Below are 22,461 nucleotides of genomic sequence, written 5' to 3' on the forward strand. Positions count from 1 at the left end.
TTTCTGAGGCCACTTTTATGCACGGTTTATTTGTTCAATGATTCCCTCCAGTTTGGAACAGAAAGTAGGATTTAGAGCAATATTTTTTTTGCCTCATTATTTTTTTTAAATATTTTTAAAATTTATTTTATTTATTATATATAAGTACACTGTAGCTGTCTTCAGACACACCAGAAGAGGGCATCAGATCTCATTACAGATGGTTGTGAGCCACCATGTGGTTGCTGGGATTTGAACTCAGGACCTCTGGAAGAGCAGTCGGAGCTCTTAACCACTGAACCATCTCTCCAGCCCTTGCCTCATTATTCTTAACATGGAATATGCAAAATAGCAGCTGACAGCAGTGACAGCAGCATTTTCCTGCCTACTGTGTGAAGGGCAGTCCTACTGTGTGACCTTGCCAGTCCACTGAGTTCTGCTCATGTTTATGTGTGTTTAATAGCTTTTGGAGATCGCTTCTCGGCCTTTTGGCTAAGATCAAGTGTAGTATCTGTTCTTATCAGTTTAATATCTGATACGTCCTCTATCCGAGGACAATATATTAAGTGGATTTTTGGAACTAGGAGTTGGAATAGGAGCTTTCTCCGTCCACTCCACGCATCGACCTGGTACTGCAGTACCTCCAGGAACAGTGCACCCCCTCGGGGGATTTACATGTCTGAAAAGTAGACTTCCTGGGTGACTTACTTCCCTTGTCATCCTTGCTCTCCTTAACTTCTCTACTACAAGCAGCTCTACCAAGTGCTCTGTTTTCTTGCTACATCTGCATTCTGGGTTTTTTCCATGCAGATCTTTGGGGCTTCTTTTTCTAAGCCTGAGGTGATGTCTGTCTTCCAGAAGTGTCTCCACCAGAAGGTTTTCACGAGCCTGGACTTTGTTTGAAAGGCCTGCTCCAGCACTGTCTGCCTCATTTCTTGAGTTCTTTGTCTTTAACCCTCTGTAATAAACATTTTTCTCTCAAAAAAAAAATAGCTTTTTGCAGAGTCTTTGCCTGTAAACAGGTGTGCTTTGTGGTGTCAAGATAATTACTTTGTTTTAGAGCGTCTGACCCCTAACTTGAGGCTGTGAACATCTTAGTTTGTGTCTTGTTTAGAACTGGGACCGTTATGTTGTGTCCACTACCTTTGTGCCCAACACTTAAGTTTTCCATGAAAACCTGTGGTTAACCCTTTTAGCTACTAATGCCAAGGAATCCCATCCACGGTCACAGGAGCTAAGGCTTATGATGACCAGAACATGAGAGACCAGATGTCGATGAGCAGCTGAACAGAGTGACACTTGCTTTCCTGGCTATTCAACAGCCTAAGGCAGGAGAGCTCAGAGTTTCAGGCCAGCCTAGGTAACACAGTGAGACCCTCACCACGTCTTGAAATTGAATAAAAAAGTCAGTGAGCAAACCGATCTTTAATTTGTTGGCCTGGAAGGCTCGCTTGCTCTGTGGGCAAGGACCAGTTATTTACAAAGAATCATTGTACAGTATTTACAGGAAGAGGCCAGACACAGCATCCGTGTGGATAATTAAAGAAAGGGCAAGAACCACGTGGGGAAGGAAACTCTAATATCAAAGTATACGCAGAAACTGAAAAGTGTGGAAGGCCAGAGGAGGGTCTGTGCTGAATCAGAAGACAGTCTGCTGCGGCAGACCCAAGGAAGAAGCCTCAAGTAGCCTGCAGAGGTGTGGGGAAGGGTGTGCTGGGCATGAAATAAAGCCTTGAAAAGTATGCAGTAGGGAAGAGAAAAAATATGCTACCTGCTGTTTCAGAGAAAAGAATACAATTAGCACTTTATCATCCATAACTTATGCTCCCCCATCAAAGAGCAATCCCCACTTCTTTTAAAAGTATCTGGACAAGAGACTAAGAAAGAGAATTCTGTCTCAAGGTAACAAACTTTTAACTAGACTCAAGACATCTAGATAAAGGGAAGACAGCAAAGAGGTTCTGGCAATGGAACTGAAGGCCAACCGCAGAGGTGCGCTGGAGTCTTCCCATGGGCATCGCCTTCCTGACCTGTCTTTGGCAGGTTCCTCCCCTCATCCCTAAGTGTCTGGATTTTAACTTCAGTCAGGGAGTTAATTAGAACGAGGCTGGCACAGGGACAGGCTCAGCTCCCATCTCATCAATTTGGGTTCCCTCCTTATCTCACACCACACTGTCAGGGCTTGAGTCGTAGCCAGGGACAGATTAGGGTGAGAATAGACAGAACGGAGGATATGAGGCCACACAGCCCCACAATCCCAGGGCCACAACGCCAGAGGCCTAGTTTGTCCAGTGGGATGAAGAGGTCACAGGCATTTCTCAGCACATCCAGCAGAAGAGGGGGGTGACCTCGAAGGACACGTGCCAGTAGCAGGATTCGGAGCCGAAATTTCAAAGCCAGTTGTGGCAGACATCCTCCTGGAGTCCCTGGTCCTCCAGGTCCCCCAGTCTCTAATCCTGAGACTCCTACTCCAGAAATCTTCATTCGCCTGCTGTGAGCTGAAGTCTCTTGTTCCATCAACAGGTGAATCTCGTAAGCATCCCGGCTCAGGTTCATGATGAGGGAGAAGAGATAGTACCTGAGACACACAGGGCACACATGACACACGGGTTAGAAAGGGACAAAGGTCTGTGGAACAACACGCCCCATAGACTGGAAGGGGAGTCCACATTAGAACATTAGAAGCGACTGCTAAAATCTGCTATTGGAAATATCCACACTGGGGCTGGAGAGATAGCTTAGTAGGTAAAGGCACTGTCATCAAGCCTGAAGAACTAGGTTAGATCCCCAGAACCCATGTGGAGGCCGAAACTGACTTCCCCAAGTTGTCCTTTGACTTCCACAGACACACTAATGTACTTACATGTACCCACATACCCAATATAAATAAACTAATATATTACATATAATATAAATAGATATCTAGATAACTTTTTAAAAAGGTAAAAAAAATTAGGTAACTTAAAAAAAGTTAAAAAATATATCTTGCTGGTTGCTGGGCTGGAGAGATGGCTCAGTGGTTAAGAGCACTGACTGCTCTTCCAGAGGTCCTGAGTTCAATTCCCAGCAACCACATGGTGGCTCACAACCATCTGTAGTGAGATCTGATGCCCTCTTCTGGTGCGTCCGAAGACAGCTACAGTGTGCTCACATACATAAAATAAATAAATTTTTTTTAAAAATCATCCTTTCTGGAGCTGGAGAGGTGGCTCAGTGGTTAAGAACACTAATTGTTCTTCCAGAGGTCCTGAGTTCAAATCCCAGCAACCACATGGCTGTTGTAAAAATATAAAAATAATAAATGTATTGTTGGCTTTTACCTCACTAGGTCCTGCACCTCAGTGCCCCAAGATATCTGCTAGATATCTTGGCGGAAACACATCCCAGTCGCACAATTTCCTACACTCAAACCCTCACATAAAAGAACACACAACACAATAATCTTAGATTCAATTGATAAGATATAATTGCCCACACTGAATTTGTAAAGTACAGGTGAGGGGCGGGTACAAGATAGAAGGAGGCCTGTCATTGGAGGAGAAGGAAGGATGGGCGGGAGAGGAGTTTGAAGGAAGAGGAGGAGACTGGAGGAGAAAGGAGGAGACGGGACAGAGGAGAGGGTGAGAAGCCACGGCAGGTGATGTTAAGATTCTGCTCTGTGTATTTACAGGTTGTTATTAATGTTCCTAAGGGATGGATGGTACCGGGCTTTGTATGTTTATGTGGGCAATTATATCTTACCAACTGGGTCAAAGATTATTGTGTTGTGTGTTCCTTTATGTGACGATTTGAGTGTAGCAAAGTGTGCGGCGTCAGGAGACACTGGGCCGCCGAGGAGTTGGGCTGTGTTTCCGCCAAGATAACTAGCAGATATCTTGGGGCACCACGGTGCTGGACCTAGCGAGGCAAAAGACCACAATACTTTTATTATTTTTTATATTTTTACAACACACGGTGGCTCACATCTATCTGTAATGAGACCCCATGCCCTCTGGTGTGTCTGAAGACAGCTACAGTGTACTTATATATAATAAATAGATCGTTAAAAAGAAAAAAAAAGAATCCTCCTTTCTTGACAACATACTAGGTTCAATAAATTTGATACAGAAAGACTCATGATCTCACTTATGTGTTAATCAAAATAGCCTAACTTATGGAATAAGGAGGGGGCAAGAAACAGAAAGACCTTAGCTAACTGGAACAAATATTCAATTCTATAAAATAAATAGTTCTGTATATCTAACATGGTGACCACAATATAATACGTCAGTTAACACAATAACATACAGGTAGTATAATCATGTACTTGAAAGTTGCTAAATGGGTTAATTTCAGATCAGGTGTTCTTATTAAAAAGGTGTCACCATGAGGTTATGAGCATTTTAAAAATAATTTATATTATGTATGTGGGTGTTTTGCCTGCATGTATGTCTGTGCACTAGGTGCATGCCTGCCACCCAAGGAGGCCAGAAGAGGGTGTCAGAGCACCAGGAACTGGAGATGCCGGTGGTTATGAGAGTCATGTGGATGCTGGGAGTTGAACCGGCATCCTCTGGAAGAACAGCTAGCATTCTTAACCGCTGTGTCTTTTCCAGCCCCAGACTAAGTGATCTTGGCTATGGTGATCATTTCACCATCTGCATATACAAGACATCACACTGTATGTTTAATATGTAGAATTATACCCCAGAAATAAAAATAATAATAAAAAGCAACTCTCCTGCTATTCTACAATGTGCTTATGTGCACCTTAAGGTCCTGGCACCTTAAAATGTGTGAGTCATGAAATCTGCAAAGATCAACCCCAGATTTCCTTTCTGAGACGATCCCTCTAACACACCACACGCTGAGCTGGAGATGGCAGTGGTGATGTGCTTGCCACACAAGAGCGAGGCCCTAAGCTCAGATCCCTAGAGCCCATGTCAATGCTGGTAGACATGGAGACAGGGACTCCCAGAATAAGGTGGCTAGTCAGACAAGCATTGTGTAGGTGAGCTCTGGATTCAACTGAAAGAATCTGTGTCAATGGATACAGTGGAGAAAGGCAGGGAGACTTCCAAAGCCAATCTTGGGCCTCTGGATGTATACATGTATCCAGACTTTTGCACACACTTGTGCAAACACACAAACACATACACACGGAAAAATACACTTAACTTGACCCTAAAAATTCAAACTATTTTGAAAGAACAAATTTAGTTGTTCAAGAAACACATACAATCTCTGAGTTCAAGGCTAGTCTGGTCTATAGTGAGTTCCAGGACAGCCTAAGCTACACAGAGAGACCCAGTCTCAAAAAAAACAAAGGAAAAGACAGAAGACAGAGGGGGTAGGAGAGGGGGCGGGGAGTGAGAGTGTGTGTTACAGGCTGAAGTGGTGGTATATGCCCATGATCCCAACATTGAGGATCAGGAGTTCAAGGACAACCTGGGCTACATGAGACCCTGCCTCAAGAAAGAGAGAAGAAAATATATTTATATATACTTTGAATCAAATCTCTAAGAAAAAAAAAAAAAAACAACCAAGGACACCCTCCCCAAGGTCCAGACATATTGAGACTGCTAGAAATATTAGATTATAAATTTTGTAAGCAGAGAAAAATATTTTTGAGACAGAGTCTTATTCTGTAGCTCTGGCTGACCTGGAACTCACTATATAGAGTAGGCATACCTCAAAGTCACAGATTCCCCTGCCTTTGCCTCCTAGTGCGGGATCTAAAGACTTGCATCACTTGGCCTAGTATAAAACCTTCTACATCCTGTTGTTTCTGGTTGAGACAGGATTTATTTCACTATGTAGTTCAGGCTGTCCATGAGTTTTTTATCCTGCCTAAGCCCTCCATATGCTGGGATTACAGGTAAGTCTCAAACACAAAAGCCTGTGCGAGTGTGTATGTGTGTGTGTGTACGTGTGTGTGTGTGTGTGTGTGTGTGTGTGTGTGTGTGTGTGTGTATACGCGCCCACCCGTGTTCTAAGGTATGCATATACATCGGTCAGAGGTAAACATCAGATGTTCTCTACTGCTCTCCACCATGTCTTGAGACACAGCCTTTTACTGAACCCAGAGCTCTGTACTTGTCAGACAGGACACTGGCACTGGAGCTCACAGGCAGGAGCAGTGTACCTGACTGCAGGTGGGTGCTGGGGATCCAAACTCAGCTGCTTCTGTTTGTATGCAACAGCCACTCTCATTACTTAGACACCTCTAGCTACAGTCTCTCTTGTCCCTACTCCAACTGCTGACGCTGATACAGTAGCTAGTAGCATGAAAGTAAATCACATCATTACCTCTGCTCTTAAAATTATACACTCCCTCCCCCACTTTTTTTCTGGTTTTCTGAGACGGAAGTTTCTCTGTGTAGCCCTGGCTGTCTTGAAACTCATTCTGAAGACCAGGCTGGCCTCAAACTCAGATCTGCCTGTTTCTGCTTCCCAAGTACCAGGATTAAAGGTGTAGACCACCACTGCCTGGCTCACTCTCCTTATCTAATAACAACCAACCCTAGATACCTCAGCTTTACCCTCAGCCCCTTAACCTTACCTTCTACCGTTCTTTTCATAATCACTAAAGCCATGTGTGCGCCCATGTGTGCACATGCGTGCATGTGTGCTCTGTGTGTGTTTCTGTGTGTAGATGAAAAGGCAGGCAGGTGCACATGCGCCTGTCTGAGACCAAAGGACATGCATGGAGACCAAGAGCACAAGCTCAAACCCTATTCTTGGTACTGCCCACCTTGTTTCTGGAGACAGGGTTTCCCATTGGTTTGTCTGCTGTTGTGAGTGATTATTTGTTTTTGTTTTTTTATTTAAGATAGTTTTATTTTATGTATATAGTTGTTTCGCTGCATGTATGTCTATGCACCGTGTACATGCAGTGCCTGTGAAAGCCAGAAGAGGGCATCGAATTCCTTTAGAACTGAGAGTTACAGAGGGTTCTGAGCTGCCTTGTGGGTGCTGGGCTCCCAGTGCTCAAGTTCAGAAGAGGGAGTTCTCCTGCGGCTGCCTGTGGATCAAAAGGTAGAACTCTCGGCTCTTCCAGTCCCATGTCTGCCTGCAGACTGCCATGCTCCTGCCATGATGACACTGGATGAACTTCTGAATCTGTAAGCCAGGCTCAATTAAATGTCTGCCTTTATAGGAACTGCTTTGATCATGGTCTCCACAGCAATAAGCCCTAAGACATCAGGTTTCCTTGTTTTTACTCACTGAGTCATCTTAAACTTTATGTTTCACGGATCAGGCACATTTGTTTGGTTCTTGCCCATAGTAAGAAACTGAGAAATGTTCTTGGAAAATCCGAGCACAGTGGGAGTGGCATGAGCTTGTGCAGTCTCAGCTACCAGAGTGGCCAAGGCAGGAGGATGCTTTGAACCAGGTATTCTGTAGCAGCCTGAGCGACATAGCAAGACCCTCATCTCTTTCATGAGTGGAGGTACACACATGCGCACATGCATGTGAAGCCCACAGTTCAACCTGGGAGCCTTTCCTCAGATGCTATCCACCTTGTTTTTGAGACAGGATTTCTCACTTGGCCTGGAACTTGCTTATTTTCCTAGGCCTGCTACAGAGCCTTAGGAATCCTCCAGTTTAACTCCATATTTCTGGGATTACAAGAATGTATCAGGGTCTGGAGAGATGGCTCAGTGGCTAAGAGTACTGGCTGCTCTTCAGAGATCCTAAGTTCAATTCCCAGCAACCACATGGTGGCTCACGACCATCTGTAATGGGATCCCATGCCCTCTTCTGGTGTGTCTGAAGACAGTGACAGTGTACTTATATATAATAAATAAATCTTTTAAAAAGTAAATGAATAAGCTTTGCGCAGTGGCAGTATCGTAGCCAATGAGGTTTATCTGAGGCGCAATTATTGCTAATTGAAAAAGTAAATGAATAATATACAGTCATCCATCCACAGAGGATTAATTCCAGGATCTTCCCCCTGCTCACCCAGCCAAAATCAACCCAAATCCACAGCTGTTCAAAGCTCTTAGATAAAATGGTATTGTACATATGCACAATCCACACACTCCTCTGTACCCACCTCAGATTGTTTATAATATCTAATACAATGTAAGTGCCATGTAAAGAAATATTGTACTGTTTAAGGAATAACGACACAAACAATTTTCATGTTTAATTCAGCTGCACTTTTCCCCCCTCAACATTTCCAGTCTGTGGTTGCTTCACTCAGCAGATGTGGGAACAGTGGGTGTGAAAAGCCATTGTACACTCAAAAAAATCCTGAGACACCTCTGTCTCATATATAGAAAGTTATGGGCCAGGGAGACGGAAGTGGAGGTGGGCCAGGAGGTGGAGGCGCTTGCCATGCAAACCTAATGGCTTGATCTTATTCTTGACCTGAGTTTGGAACCTGGAACTCACAGTAGGAGGAGAAAACCAGAAACTGAAAGCTGTTTGTTGTCTGACCTACAGATGTGTTGTGGTCTCTACAATAATTTTTATTGATGTAAACATATGGGGCTAGAGTGATGATTTAGTGGTTAAAAGCACGAGCTGTTCTTCTCTAGGACCTGGGTTTTGATTCCCAGAACCCACATGACAGCTCACAACCACCTGTAACTACAATTCTGATGCCCCTTTTTGGCCTCTGCCAGCACCAGGCACACAAATGGTGCACAGACATGCAGGTAAAATACCCATACATGTAAAGCAAAATGTTTAATGTTACAAGCTATGCAAGCTATGCAGAATGAAGGCTACAAATAGTTTTGTAGGAGAAAAGGAAAACCAACCTGAAGGAACGCTGTGCCCACTTCTCCTGGTCTACACGGGGAGCTAGTCCAGACTTCCCAGCCCACAGAACATTGTCACAGGCAAAGTACAAGGCTCTGTTGAGGTGACTAACAGTGATGCAGAATCTCAGAACGACATCTGACAGGTGCACAGCTCTTTTGGCTGACTCCAGGGCGTCTGCTGAGTTCCCCAGGCGGAGCACTTGTGGAGAATAACAAGGGAAAGCAAGGATTTGAAGTAGAGAGACAGGGGTGGGGTTGGGGACGAAAAAAAAAAAGTAAAAGTTGAGCAATAATACCATACAGGAGAAAAGAGTAAAATAATTCGTTTCTCGGGTTGGGGATTTAGCTCAGTGGTAGAGCGCTTGCCTAGGAAGCATAAGGCCCTGAGGTTGGTCCCCAGCTCCGAAAAAAAAAAAAAAAAAAAAAAAAAAAAAAATAATTGTTCTCCTTTTTAACTTCAAATCATAATTCATTTCTGTGCCAGTTTAGTTACTTGTCCGAGTCTCTTCGAGCAGCGCTAACTTCCTTATACCTGTTCCCTTACCTCTCACACAGGGGAGAGCCAAATAATGGTCAACTGGCAGAATGGGAGCATACAGGAAGGAGAGGCAATGGACTACCAGCTGAGGATGCTAAGAGAAAGGTTTGCTTTACTTACACTTTCGTCCGAGGCTCAGATGACCCTCCAGTTGTCGAATCTGTTTCTGTAACTCAGGACTAGCCCCATGTCTCTGCAAAGCATGGCCGAGAAGGGAACAGGCATATTGGGCGGCCCTGGAGGAGAGGACAGGCAGAGTAAGGGACAGGCCTCCCTAACCTCTCTGCCAACAATGTCCTCCGTGGGCTGGTGAGGCAATTAAGAGCACTTGTTCTTTCTTGCAGGGGACCTGGGTTCCACTCCCACATGGTGGCTCACAACTATCTGTAACTCCAGTTCCAGGGGATCCACCACCCTCTTCTGCCCTCTGCAGGCACCACACATGTGGCACACATACATATTTGCAGATAAAACACTCAAATAGGTAAATTGGAAAACAAAAACCCTGCCAGGGACCCGTCCTTCTTTTCACACCAATATCTTTCCGTTTTTTCCCTCCTGGCCAGGGGAAGGGAAAGATGTGCGAGGAAAATAAAGTCTAGAAGATGGAGGAGAACACTATTTGGAGTTAGACTAAGAGTTTTGAAAATGATGAGGCCTAAAGGGATCAGTAAGCAGCCTAGGGTCCATCGCAAGCGTCCACACGAGAATTTATACATGAAACACGACAGAGGGAGATCTAGTTGAAGGGCAGATTATTTCTCCGGATAAGTGAACTAAGAGATTAAGGTCCTTGAACTGAACGGAAACAGAAGGGGAGCATAGATGGCGCGGTTCCTAGGTGACAACTGGTGCTAGGACGCAGAACCAAGGAGGATCGCCCCTCATGCCACCACACCAGCGAGGAAACTGTTGCTCTTTGTGGACACGGTAACCCTAGGCGGCCTCCCCGCTGGCCCACTCATGCCTCAGTTTCCCCATCTTTCCCTTGAGCAGGGAAGAATCATCTCACAACCGGCTGCGGCTGCGGAGTGTGCCTCCCGGGCCACGCGGGCCCCCGTAGCCACAGCTGACCCTTAGGGACCCCGTAGCGCGCCCGTCGCCTCGCGGAAACCTGCTCTGCCCTCCCGCCCGCGCTCCTCCCTCCGCCGCACCTACAGAGCCGCTCCCGGGCTTGGCTCTGAGCACTAAAGCGGACCCAGGCGTCCATGACAGCGGCAGCCCGGGCCCAAGGCGCCTCAGCCCGCCTGCTTCCAGCCCCAAGTCACGCCTCCTGGGCGAGCAACGGGGCTTCGCGAGGGACAAACCACGGCAGGAAGACCAACCAGCCGGAGCCAGCCTTGAAGCGGAATTTCAGGACGCGAAATGAGATCGTGGATGCATTTCCGGCAGCTCATCCCTTCTGGGACGGTCTCCAGCTCTTAAGCACGCCCCCAGAAGCACATTCTGCTTTAAATTCTCAGCAGCAAGGGGTGGGGCCTTGCGAGAGCCCGGCGGCGCTGTAGGATGCCGCCAAGGCACACACACCTCCCGCCCCCAACCCCCTCGGGTGCTGAAAAGTCCAGAACAGTAGAAGCCTGTCCTAGACTATTTGTCCTAGGAAAAAGCGGATGTGATGAAATGCCGCTGGACAACCTCCTCCCGAATAGAGGATGTAGAGTCAAGGGGGAGAATTAAGCGAACAAATTTCACAGGCTACCACATCTGCAGGCTCCCGCACACCTTTCAGGTCAGCATTGGTGAAGGACGGTCTGGACAACTGGAAATATGTCAGAGATGCCAATTTCTCAGGGGCTGCAGTATCTGAATGGGAGTGATCATTAGGCTCTGCTTTACTTTGTTGGAGGAAACCTGGCCCTGCTGTATAGTAGTGCGGGGCACTGCAGTAACTCAGCCAACTCCATCCCTTGGAAGCTCAACTCTCACTCATTTAGCCGCTGCCAACATACAGGTCACTTCTGGGGTTATGCCCCAAGACGCTTCCTGAAATATTCTTGTCCAGTGTCTGGTTGGAGAAATCATGTGTTAGGCATCCATATCTCTAAAAAATTAATTGCCATGTGGGTAGCAGCTTTCCTGAACCTGCTATAACCCAGAACTCAGGTCGAAGGTGTGAACGAATGTCTGGGGAAACCCTGATTTCTTGTCTTGCTCTAGATGAGCTGTCAGGGCTCCATTCTGGGCCGATCCTGAATTTAGCTACACAGGAGGTACCTGGGAGTTACTGCACTGTGCGCTTTGCTGTCACTGGCCATGAATCCTAAGGGAGGGAGGCTGCTATCTCTGGCCAAGTTAGGATTTACATGCCAGATGTCTACATTTTGCTAGGTGATGGCTGGCACATACCTCTAAATCCAACATTTAGGAGGCAGAGGCAGGAGACTGCTTAAATTTTAAAACCATTTTCCATTCCACCTGGCAGGAGCTACACGTTGAGACTGACTTTAGTGTAGGATTACTAGCTTGGTGGTTGAGTGCTTACTGCTCTTGCCATGGACTGGGTTCAATTCTTAGCATGTAAAGGGTTGCTCACAACTGTCTCTAACTCCACATTCAGGGACCCGATTCTCTCTTCTGGCTTCCATGGGCACCAGGCACGCACTCTCAGGCTGACATTCATATAGGTAAAATAAATATAGTACCCTATTATCTGTATCTCTCCCCTCAGGTGGCTTAGCTCGTATTTCTACATCTTTGCATCCTTCCCATTCAACCTCCTTTAAGACAATGGTAGAGAAAAACCTCCAGGTCAGGGAAAGATTTTACAACCCAGGAACCTATGAGGGCAAGCCACCCTAATTAAGACTCCTAGCAATGGATATGAGTCTGGAACCAGGTAAGACTTCAAGTGGAGGGATTATGACACCAACCCAGCCACAAAACCTTCTACCTATTTGTTCTGCCTACAGGATATACTGGAGTAAAGGTGGTGCAGAAATTGTGGGAGTGGCCAGCCACAAAACCTTCTACCTATTTGTTCTGCCTACAGGATATACTGGAGTAAAGGTGGTGCAGAAATTGTGGGAGTGGCCAACCAATGACTGGTCCAGCTTGAGACCCATGTCATGAGAGGGATGGGCCCAAAAGGCCAGGCACCAGAGGCTGGATAGCCCAGAAACATAGGATAGAACCAAACAGGAATAGAGGTTGGGGGAGGCAATGAAATGACTAATGACAATGACATTCTGCTATACTCATAGACTGGTGCCTAGCCCAATTGTCAGAGAGGCTTCACACAGCAACTGATGGAAAATGAGGCACACACCCACAGTCGAAAATTAGGTGTAGCATGGAGATCCTGCAGAAGACGGGGAGGGACTGAGAAAATGCAGTCAACTGGGCCCACAGGGGCTCAGAGATGGAGCTGCTAAACAAGGAGCCTGCTTGACACTGGTTCACACATGCTATAGTTGTGTAGCTTGGTCTTCCTGTGGGACTTCTAACTGGGAGCAGGGCTGTCTGACTCTGATCTGCCTTTCAGACCCTTTCACCCTGTGTTGCCTCGTCTGGCCTTAATGAAAAGAGCCTAGTCTTACTGTAACTTAGTATGCCATGGCTGTTGATATCCATGGGAGACCTGTCTTCTGAAGAGAAATGGAGGAGTAAATGGGGGAGGCAGCAGGAGGGAGGGTGAAACTGTAGTTGAGATTTTAGAAACCCCATCTTAAAGAAAAAGTGTGGCTGGAGAGTTGGCTCAGTGGTTAAGAACACTTACTTGAGAACCCAGCTTCAATTCCCAGCACCAACATGTTGGTCACAACTATCTGTAACCTCCAGGGGAGGTAAATTCTAGGGGATCCAACAGCCCTCTCGAACTTCAGCAGGTACCAGGCATGCACATTAGGTACACAAACACACAAAGGAAAACACCTATACACACATTTTTTTTTTTTTAGAAAAAGCACCTGTTAATCTCAACAACCTAGCACTGGAGGGAAATTAGGAAGGTAGTTGAATTCCAGGCTAGCCTGAGCTAGTTAGTTTTAAGACCTTGCCTATAAAAGCAGTAGCAGCAACAGCAACAGTCTAACTGTAGTTCTGGGGAGGAAAAACAAACAAAAACTCTACAATATTACAAACAAGATCACCACCACCCACTATAAAAAGAAATCTAGGGCTGGAGTTGGCTCAGTTAAGAACACTGGCTGCATTTCCAAAGGACAGAGATTGAATCCCCCATCCACACAGCAGCTCGCAGCATTTGTAACTCCTGTCCCAGAGGATCTGGAGCCTGTTCTGACCTTCTTGGGTACCAGTCATACATATGGTATACAAACACACACGCAGTCAAGACACTCCTTAGATGGATAGATGTTTAAACCAAAACAGCTATGGTGGTGGTGCACACCTTTTGGAAGAGGCAGATCCAGTTCCAGACCAGCCTGGAAAAAGAGAAAAAGGGGTGTAGGGTTGGGGAGGAAACTGGAGAGATGGCTCAGTGGTTAAGGATACTGACTGTTCTTCCAAGCTTACAACTGCCTGTAACTCCAACATCTGACATGCTCAGATATACCAACAGGCAAAACACCAATGCACACAAATCAAAGTATATAAATTAAAAAAAACTATTTATGTACATATCTAACATACATAAAATCTGAAAATTGGGGTTGGGGATTTAGCTCAGTGGTAGAGCGCTTGCCTAGCAAGCACAAGGCCCTGGATTCGGTCCCCAGCTCCGAAAAAAAGAAAAGAAAAAAAAAAATGAAATCTGAAAATTTTATGGTATAAAGAATGACATTAGGAATAAATAGCAAGCAATTGCTTATTTTTTTTTTAAAGATTTATTTAATTTTACACTTTACAGTAAGTGAGATAAACCAAGGCAGGAACTTGGAGGCAGGAACTGTAGTAAATAGAGACCTTGAAGGGCAGCTTCTTAGAAGCATGCTTCCTTGCTTTCTTTCTTTCTTTTTTTCATTTTATTTTATTGTATATGAGTACACTGTAGCTGCCTTCAGACACACCAGAAGAGGGCATCAGATCTCATTACAGATGGTTGTGAGCCACCATGTGGTTGCTGGGATTTGAACTCAGGACCTCTAGAAGAGCAGTCGGTGCTCTTAACCACTGAGCCATCTCTCCAGCCCCCGCAATTGCTTATTTTTTTAAGCTCAAGTTTCAAAGTCATAGTAGTTAAAAAGAGGGTTTCTACTCTACATGGTTAAGGTCTTTCTATAGGGAAAAGGAGAGTTAGAAGGCCACACAATAAATTGATGAGTTTCCCCCTTCCCAGCTCCTCTCCCCCAGGACAAGAGCTCATATGACCCAGGCCAACACCCGACTGGCTATGTAGCTGGGGACAATGTCAACCTATGATTCTTTAGCCTTCGCCACCCCAGTAAGTGCCAGGATCCCAGGCAGGAGTGCCATGCCCATACTGGTCCTGTTAAAGCCCAGGGCTGTGCACACTAGGCAGGCATTCTACCAACTGAGCCACATCCCTAATTCCTTATAAGCTTCTCAAAGCATAAGGAACATCCAGGGAGGTAAGAATCCAAGATAGAAGAGGATCTTCCCAACCAGTTAAGTAGCCATGTCATAAGCAAGCAGTCCATCCACGGTCTCTCAGGCTGATACTTTACTAGTCCTCATGACCCGCATGCTTATTCAACTCACTCTTCCAAATACCTTAGAATAGCTAGAAATCGGAGAACCAGGTTTATCTCTTACCACACTAACACTTATTCAGTCTACCTTACCAGAAACCACCAAGGAACCCTAAACTAAAATATATTCATAACTAATTCAACCCACCAACACCCCCCCCCAGCAATTTACTAAAAGGAAGGGCCAATACCAACTGAGAAAAAGTTATGTTTAATATTTGCCATTATGCATTGGGAAGACAGAGATACGAGCATCAGTCTGAGGCCAGTGTGGGCCACATAGGGACCCACACAGACAACAAATCAGTTACAACAGACATACCAGAAAAACCATCCCAGCTAAAAACTATATATAATAAAGGAATAGCAATGTCTTTGTAGCCCTGGCTGTCTTAGAACTCTTGTGTAGACCAGGTTGCCCCTAACTCAAGAGATCCACCTGCCTCCCAAGTGCTGGAATTAAAGGTGTGCATATTGGTCTAGTAGTACTTAAGCTGGGTTTTTATGTTGTAGGAACTAACAAACTTAACAGTTTAGCACCATATTCAAAGTAGAGCTGGCTGAGCATCTCAGAGCTCCATGTTTTAATTCCAGAGACCACATAAACTGGGTATGGTGGCCCATGGGTGCAATGTTAGCACTTGGGAGATAAGAGGCAAGAATCAAAGTTCTTTACAATATAGTGAGTTCAAAGCCAGCCTGGGCTACACAAGATACTGACATAGCATCTGCTCACAAGAATGTAAAATTCACTCAACACCACAAGAAAAACCCATTACCCCTGCTCACTCTCATGCTCTAGAGAAATGCTGAGCAGTCTCTGTGAGCCTTTCTAGAAACTCAGAAGGCCACGCCACACAGAAGGAGCTTCACAACCACTCAGAAGGCTTCACTGAGGTTGTTTAGAATTTCCAGAACAGTCAAACACAGTTTTAAATGTAGAAAACAAAATGCAACATTTATTTTTTTCTTAAACTCAAAATTACCAAGTAGGGTAAGAAATTAAATATAAACACAAAGTCCATCCTAGCCCTGTTTTTTATCCAAGGCAGCATAACCAAATAGACTCATAGAGACCACCTGGTCAACAGAGGATTTATTAAGTATCTCATCGGCGTCTTCGGTCTGGACTCCTGCTTCGTCTTCGGCCACCTCTAAGGAAAATGAAAAAACAAAAGGGGAATCAGAGATATAATACAATATCCTTCCTTATTTATCCTGCTCATGTTCCCTTCACTAAGATAAATTTGGGGTCTCCACCCCATCATCTTACCTCCTCTTGCCCTTTGGTGGACCACGAACAAAACACCAGTCGACACTGATTGGCTGTCCCATCAAATCTTGACCATTTAGTCCCTCCATGGCAGCCTGAGCTTCTTTGTATGTTTCATACTCAACTAGAGTATACCCCTAGGGGAACATATAAAAGTATCAAAGCTTACCCAGGAATGACATCACATACTTTTTTTTTTCTTTTCTATTTTTCAGAGCTGGGGACCGAACCCAGGGCCTTGTGCTTGCTAGGCAAGCGCTCTACCACTGAGCTAAATCCCCAACCCCGACATCACATACTTTTAATCCCAGCATTGGAGAGGCAGTCCAGCCTAGTCTACAAAGTGAGCCCAGGACAGTCAGAGCTCTGCTACACAGAGAAACCCTGTCCTCAAACAAGCAACAACAAAAAGTATCAAAATTCTACTTCACCAACTATCAAGTACTCTCTTCCTTAACCCAGAAATGCATACCAACCAGGAAAATTTTGCAGCTCCACACTGAAAAGTACATCACACATCCCCATTATATATACAACATGCTCATTCTGTTAAACTCTTTCTTGTGGGTAATAAAATCAATTTCCAATGTTATTTCACTTCCTACCTGTGCTTGATCAACCCAGCAAACAAAACATAATCTATGTAAACAATGTATCTAAGAGTTGTAAGTAAAGGAAGCAAGAAAAATCTACCTTCAAGTATCCCGTGCGCCTGTCCAAATTCAGGTGGATATTTTTTATTTCCCCATATTCAGCGAATTTGTCATGGATATCTTCTTCAGTGGCTTCTTCGTGGACTCCAGTGACAAAGAGAATCCAACCTTCAACAGCTGTTGGGTAGAGGAAGATGTTGTATGAACATGTAAAGATAAAAAGCCCAATACTCAGGAGACAGAGGCAGGCAGATCTGAGTTTGAGGCTAGCCTAGTCTACAAAAAAAGTTTCAGGACAGACAGCCAGGTCTGGTACACAGAGAAACCCTGTATCCAAAAAAAAAAAAAAAAAAAAAAAAAAAAAAAAATCCCAAAAAGAACCACAATAAGCAATTCCTGAGATTAGTTTAAACAACTCTTTACTTTCCATTTAAGAGCCAATAAATACATACAGACTCCCCACAGGTCCTATTTACTTACAGCGCTGTGGTCCAGGTTCATCGCCATCCTGCTCCACACTGTCATAATCTTCCCGCATCCGCGCTCGGGACCCCTCTTCTAAAAGAATGCATACCAGATCACCGAAAACTGTCCTCCAAATAAATGTGTTCCCATCGCACCCCCAAATTTGCGGACTTTTCCCTATTAGATCACTCTACCCTTTCCCCATACTCACCAGAACCAAAACCGCGGCCCTTCCGTTTCTTCGCTTTTTCTTTTAGTTTGTGGATGCTTTCTAAAGTTCCAAGTGAGAAAATAAACAAAAATGAGTCATCTTAAAAAAACAAACAAACAAACAAAAAAACCTGTCTTTTTTCCTACACTATCTGGAAGCTGACGGCACGGACTCCAGCTTCAGTCCCTTCCCGGTTCCACCCCTAATTCCTTCCCAAGGGGGAGGAGTCTATCTTTTCGAGACCCAGTTTGTTGGGTTCCATCCCAGGAAAATTTCTCTTATTGCACTCTTCTCTCGCACCTTCCCCTCTTCCCGCAGCTGCCTCCACTCTACTCACCGTCACCGTCCTCATCCATGGCGAAATCCTCGCCCCCGGCCTCGTGAAGATCCAGCACGTCCGCCATCTTGCTTCTCTCGGCGCTCTCTGTGCGTCTAGGAGCTAGGAACCTCGGGAAACTGTCGTAGAGGGAAAACGTCACTAGTCAGGCCGACCAATCAAAGGTTGCGGTCAAGTCCCGCCCTCGGCGCGGTGAATATTCGCAAATGTAAGCGGCCCCTCTTTGAAGTGGAGATGGTAACCCGGCGTGATTAAACGCCTTTAATCCCTGTACTCCTGAGCTCTGGTGGAGCGCTTCGAGTTTGAGGCTGTAAATTACATAGTTTGTGATTGTGTTTTGGGTTTTTTGCTTTTGGGTTTTTTTTGATTTTTGTTTTTTTTTTTTTTTTTGAGACACGGCCTCTCTATATAGCCCTAGCGGGGCTCGGAGTTTTCAGGTACCCAACTATATTCCCCTTCCACATACTGCTGGAATTAAAACCGTGTGCTACCACGACGTGCTCCAAGACTACAGAGTAAGACCCTGTCTCAAAAAATAAAAAATAAAATAAAATGGTTTCGGAAGTTCTCCTACAGCCAAGTTGAGCAGGTTGGAGGTCGGGAGCTCAACCGCATTGGGACAAATTTAAAGGGTGAGTGAAGTCAGTGACTTTCTCTTAAAACCTTCAACTAAGAAGAAGTCCTTTGATCCAAAGCTACGTGTATGGATTTATTTAAATGACTTACAGACTGTGGTCCAGCTAATTGAAGAATAGCAAGCTGTGTCCAGAAAGTTCAAGAATCTAGTAGTTGCTTAGTCCCACAAGGCTGATGTCACAGCTGGTCTAGAATCCTGAGATCTCCAATGCCGGGAAGAAATGGGCTTAAGAGCAAGGTAAAGACCAAAAGCTTCCTCCATCTATGTTCTTATATAGACTTCCAGCATACAGTAGGGGTCAAATTAAAGGTATGTTTCCCTGCCTTAAGATTTGGATTAAAGTAAGGCAAGTGTCTTCTTGCCTCAAGATCTGGATCAGAGGTGTGCCTTCCTACCTAAAGCCTGGACTAGAAGTGGATCAACCCACTTCACCAAACAGAAAATCTCTCAGGTGTGCTCCATTTCTGGATTTGTAGTTCATTCCAGAGATAGTCAAGCTGTCAACCTAGAGTAACCATCACAGGTGGGTTTGTTTGTCAGTCCTGACTGGCCTGAAACTCAATATGGATTTTACCCACAAAGTTCTGCCTGCCTCAGCGTGAGCCACCTGGATCTTCCTTATTTGTGTTTGTGTGTCCGTAGTGAAACTGAGTACAGTTGCCTGAAGAGGCCAGAAGAGGATATCAGATCCGCAGGAGCTGGAGTTTCAGGCTATTGTGAACTGCCCAGTACAGGTGCTGGGAACCTAACTCAGGTCCTCCCCAAGAACAGCAAGATTTCTTTACCTCTGAGCCATCTTGCCTCCAGCACTGCACTTAGGGAAGTAGCCCCTCCCCCCATTGCTTCTATTTTTTTGCTTGGCATTTTTTTTCTCTAATGGATTTTAAAACAAATTTACTCACACTAATATAAACAGGCAAGGTTTTCTAATTTGCATAAATAATGTAAAAAGTGTTTTGCCCATCATGCACAAAGCCCCACGATGGTTCCCATGGCCACATAAACCAAGTATGGTGATGCATGCCGGAAATCCCAGCACTCAGAGGGAGGCTCAGAAGCCATACTCAGCTACACTAAGAGTTCAGGGCCAGCTTGGAACACTTGAGTGTGGGTGTATGTGCAAGATTGAATCTTTATGGAATAAGTGTTTTAACACCAATGAGAGTGGGAGAGGGGAGGCAACAGCACCTGGGCATCCATCCTAGCTCCAGTTTGTACTCTCATTTCATACTCTAAATCTACAAATGGGGCAGGCAAGCAAGATGGTATAGGTACAGATGTATACCAGCAGTCAGGTCGTTAAGGGCAATGGCCCATTGTTTTTGGCTATTTCTCCAGGTCATTCTATACAGATAGCAAATGAAGTCATGTTTGGCAAATTGGCAGTATGAGCCATGCCTTCAGTAAATCACTAATAAACCAGTATCTAATGGTTGGTCTTATTCTACATCAGGCTCACATATAAAACTTTGGGAAATGCAGTTATAGGTAAAAAAGCTAAATAATAGTTTAGGCAAGGGATAACAGCCACGAAGGGATGACAGCAGGAATGAATGCAAAGATCAGTTAGGAAGCTATTGCAGTGCTCTCTCTTGTTGAGATATCGAGGAAGGACTGGATAAGGACAACACAGACTGGAGTTCAAATATAATGCAAACTCACCAGGCACTGACTAATTGGATAATGATGGGGGAGACTTGAGGATGGACCTGAGATTTCTGCCCTAATAACAAGGTGCATAATAATGTCAAGGAGGAGCAAGTGTGGAGAAAGGGGTTTCATCATGGATATGTGAGTTATATCTGATGGTGTTGACCAGTATGTAGAATCAGATATAAAAGTTCAAGACAAGTTTGGGTAAAAGAGAGAAATTTGAGAATCATATGTATTGAGAGTTTAACTCTCCATAGTGAAAATGAACTTGAGAAAAGGCTATGGACCAAATCCAGGATCCTTAGCTATTATTTGGAGAAGGGAGAAAGGCTGCCTTCCCACACGGCTGTTAGAACTCAGCTGATGACTGCCTCAGTCAGCCTGGCAGGATGGGACACCTGTTTGTAGGCAGCAGAGACAAAAAGGGTCTCAAAAAACCAACAATCAGGCTGTATTAGTCAGGGTTCTCTAGAGTCACAGAAATTACAGGTAGTCTCTATATAAGGGAATATATAACTTGTTATAATAACTTACAGTCTGTAGTTCAGCTCTCCAGCAGTGGTTGACAGCTGCTGTGAATTGAAGTCCAAGGATCTGGAAGTCGTTCAGTCTCACAAGGCAGGCAGGTGCAGAATAGTGACTCTTCCTTCTTCCAACCTCCTTATATAGGCCTCCAGCAGGAGGTGTGTCCTGGATTAAAGGTGTGTGCCACCATGCCTGGATCTGGGACTTGTTTTGTCCCAGGTGACCTTGAACTCAGAGATCTCCTTGCCTTAAGCTCCTGGGATTCATAGCCACTTTGCCTCAAGTTCTCCACGCCAAGATCCAGGTCAGAAACTTGTATCTCCCAGCCTCAAGATCAGGATCACAGGTGAGCCTTCCAATTCTGGATGTAGTTCATTCCAGATGTAATCAAGTTGACAACCAGGAACAGGCTTAGTGGCACATGGCCCTGACCTCAGTACTTGGGAAGTAGAGGTAGAAGGATAAAGTATTCAAGGCCAGCTTTGGCTACATAACAATTTGGAAGCCAACCTTGGCTACACAAGATTCTATCACAGGGGGAAAAAAGTCACTCTGGCTTAATAGACAAAAAAATCATTTTAATTGTGTAAAATTTTACATAGAAAATACATAGAATGTACCAAAAGGATAACTAAAATCTTCAACATCAAAAGTGGACAGAACAATTTTTCTCATGTTCTTTGGAGTCTTGGGTTTTTGAGAAAAACAATAATTCCAGGAGGTACAAGGACAATTCTTCCCCAAACGATGACCCTTAACACATCTTACACAAAGAAAGGAGCCCAGGAGAAACTGGAGGATTCACGGTGTCTAGGTTATAAATATCAATTTAAAAGTCACACATATCATGTAACTCAGGAGCCTCTGTTCCAACCCAGTGTGTTTTATGAAACAAAGAGACAGGGCTAACTAAAGGAATCAAAGAACCCTTCTCCAAGCACTGACACCAATCTAACTGGACACCCTACTCTGATCCCATGTGTCCTTGTCACAAAGATGATTTTAAAAGTAAGAAAGCTGCTTTTCACCTTGTTCCTACCCAGTGAGCTAACTGATCTAACCCTGCTCCCCTCTCTCTTTCTGCCAAACCTCTCACTCCCCTACCCTTTTTGCAGTAGAGATTAAACTCAGGCCTCACATGCCAGGCAGACTCTCTTCCACTAAGCTATGTCCCCAACCCTGTTTTTATTTCATGTTTTTTTGAGACAGTCTTGCAAAGTTACTCAGGTTGCCCCTCAGCTCACTCTAGCTGGGGTAGACCTTGAATTTCCAATTTTGCCTTAGCCTCCTTTATAGCTGAGATTACAGACCTGCACCACCAGACCCAACTCCTAATCTAAAATCAAACTGCAACTGTTAAATGGGAAGTCGAATTATAGTGGCATTAACTGTCCCAACTTGATAGAAAGTGCACTGAACAATAATACAATATAGCAGAGACCACAGAAAGGAAGATTGAGCTTACTACATAAAATTCTCCCTGCCTATCCTCCAGGTTAGTTTTCTCTTCACACACAAGTAATCTGTTGTGCTTAAGAAGAGCCACCTTCGAATCCAAGCTTTACTACCCCTGTTCTCACAGTCAATGTGGAGGAGAAAGAAGAAGCAGGAATTGAGAATGCAAGGTGTGTACATTTCAGAGTAAACAGCATAGCTCAGTAGACAAGAGAGGGACATGGTTCTCACTAAACAGAATAGCTACAGTTTCTAAAGAACAAGAAGCATCTTGTCCTGGAAGGAAGGATTGAGGCAGCTGAGGTGGTATTCACTGAAACCCTAGCATGTAGGAGGCTGACAGAGGAAGTCTGCAGTTCAGGTCATTCTC

General features: G+C 44.8%; 2 protein-coding genes, 1 non-coding gene and 1 pseudogene across 4 annotated transcripts; 2 read left to right on the forward strand and 2 right to left on the reverse strand.

Moving 5' to 3' along the window:
- The first annotated feature begins 451 nt into the window (after positions 1–451).
- LOC116897638 lies at positions 452–642 on the forward strand. The gene has a single exon (XR_004387617.1). It is a non-coding gene; the product is annotated as a U2 spliceosomal RNA (small nuclear RNA).
- A 743-nt stretch (positions 643–1,385) lies between these two features.
- Positions 1,386–10,574, reverse strand: Pex11b (peroxisomal biogenesis factor 11 beta). The gene is made up of 4 exons (XM_032897680.1): positions 10,428–10,574; positions 9,394–9,509; positions 8,733–8,934; positions 1,386–2,557 (listed from the first exon to the last, which is right to left on the reverse strand). The coding sequence occupies exons 1-4, from the start codon at positions 10,481–10,483 to the stop codon at positions 2,155–2,157; spliced, it is 777 nt and encodes a 258-aa protein (XP_032753571.1). The 5' UTR covers positions 10,484–10,574; the 3' UTR covers positions 1,386–2,154.
- On the forward strand, positions 7,793–7,924 carry LOC116897661 (annotated as a pseudogene).
- A 4,498-nt stretch (positions 10,575–15,072) lies between the features above and the next one.
- On the reverse strand, positions 15,073–17,940 carry Rbm8a (RNA binding motif protein 8A). Of its 2 annotated transcripts, none has more exons than XM_032897686.1 (6): positions 17,822–17,940; positions 17,485–17,544; positions 17,289–17,366; positions 16,849–16,985; positions 16,156–16,292; positions 15,073–16,036 (listed from the first exon to the last, which is right to left on the reverse strand). In XM_032897686.1, the coding sequence occupies exons 1-6, from the start codon at positions 17,886–17,888 to the stop codon at positions 15,991–15,993; spliced, it is 525 nt and encodes a 174-aa protein (XP_032753577.1). In that variant the 5' UTR covers positions 17,889–17,940; the 3' UTR covers positions 15,073–15,990. The 2 variants fall into 2 exon arrangements, with proteins under 2 accessions (XP_032753577.1, XP_032753578.1); XM_032897687.1 differs by having other exon boundaries at positions 15,075–16,036; positions 17,289–17,363.
- Between the last annotated feature and the right edge of the window lie 4,521 nt (positions 17,941–22,461).

This window comes from Rattus rattus, chromosome 3 (genome assembly GCF_011064425.1).
Source record: "Rattus rattus isolate New Zealand chromosome 3, Rrattus_CSIRO_v1, whole genome shotgun sequence".
Lineage (NCBI taxonomy): Eukaryota > Metazoa > Chordata > Mammalia > Rodentia > Muridae > Rattus > Rattus rattus.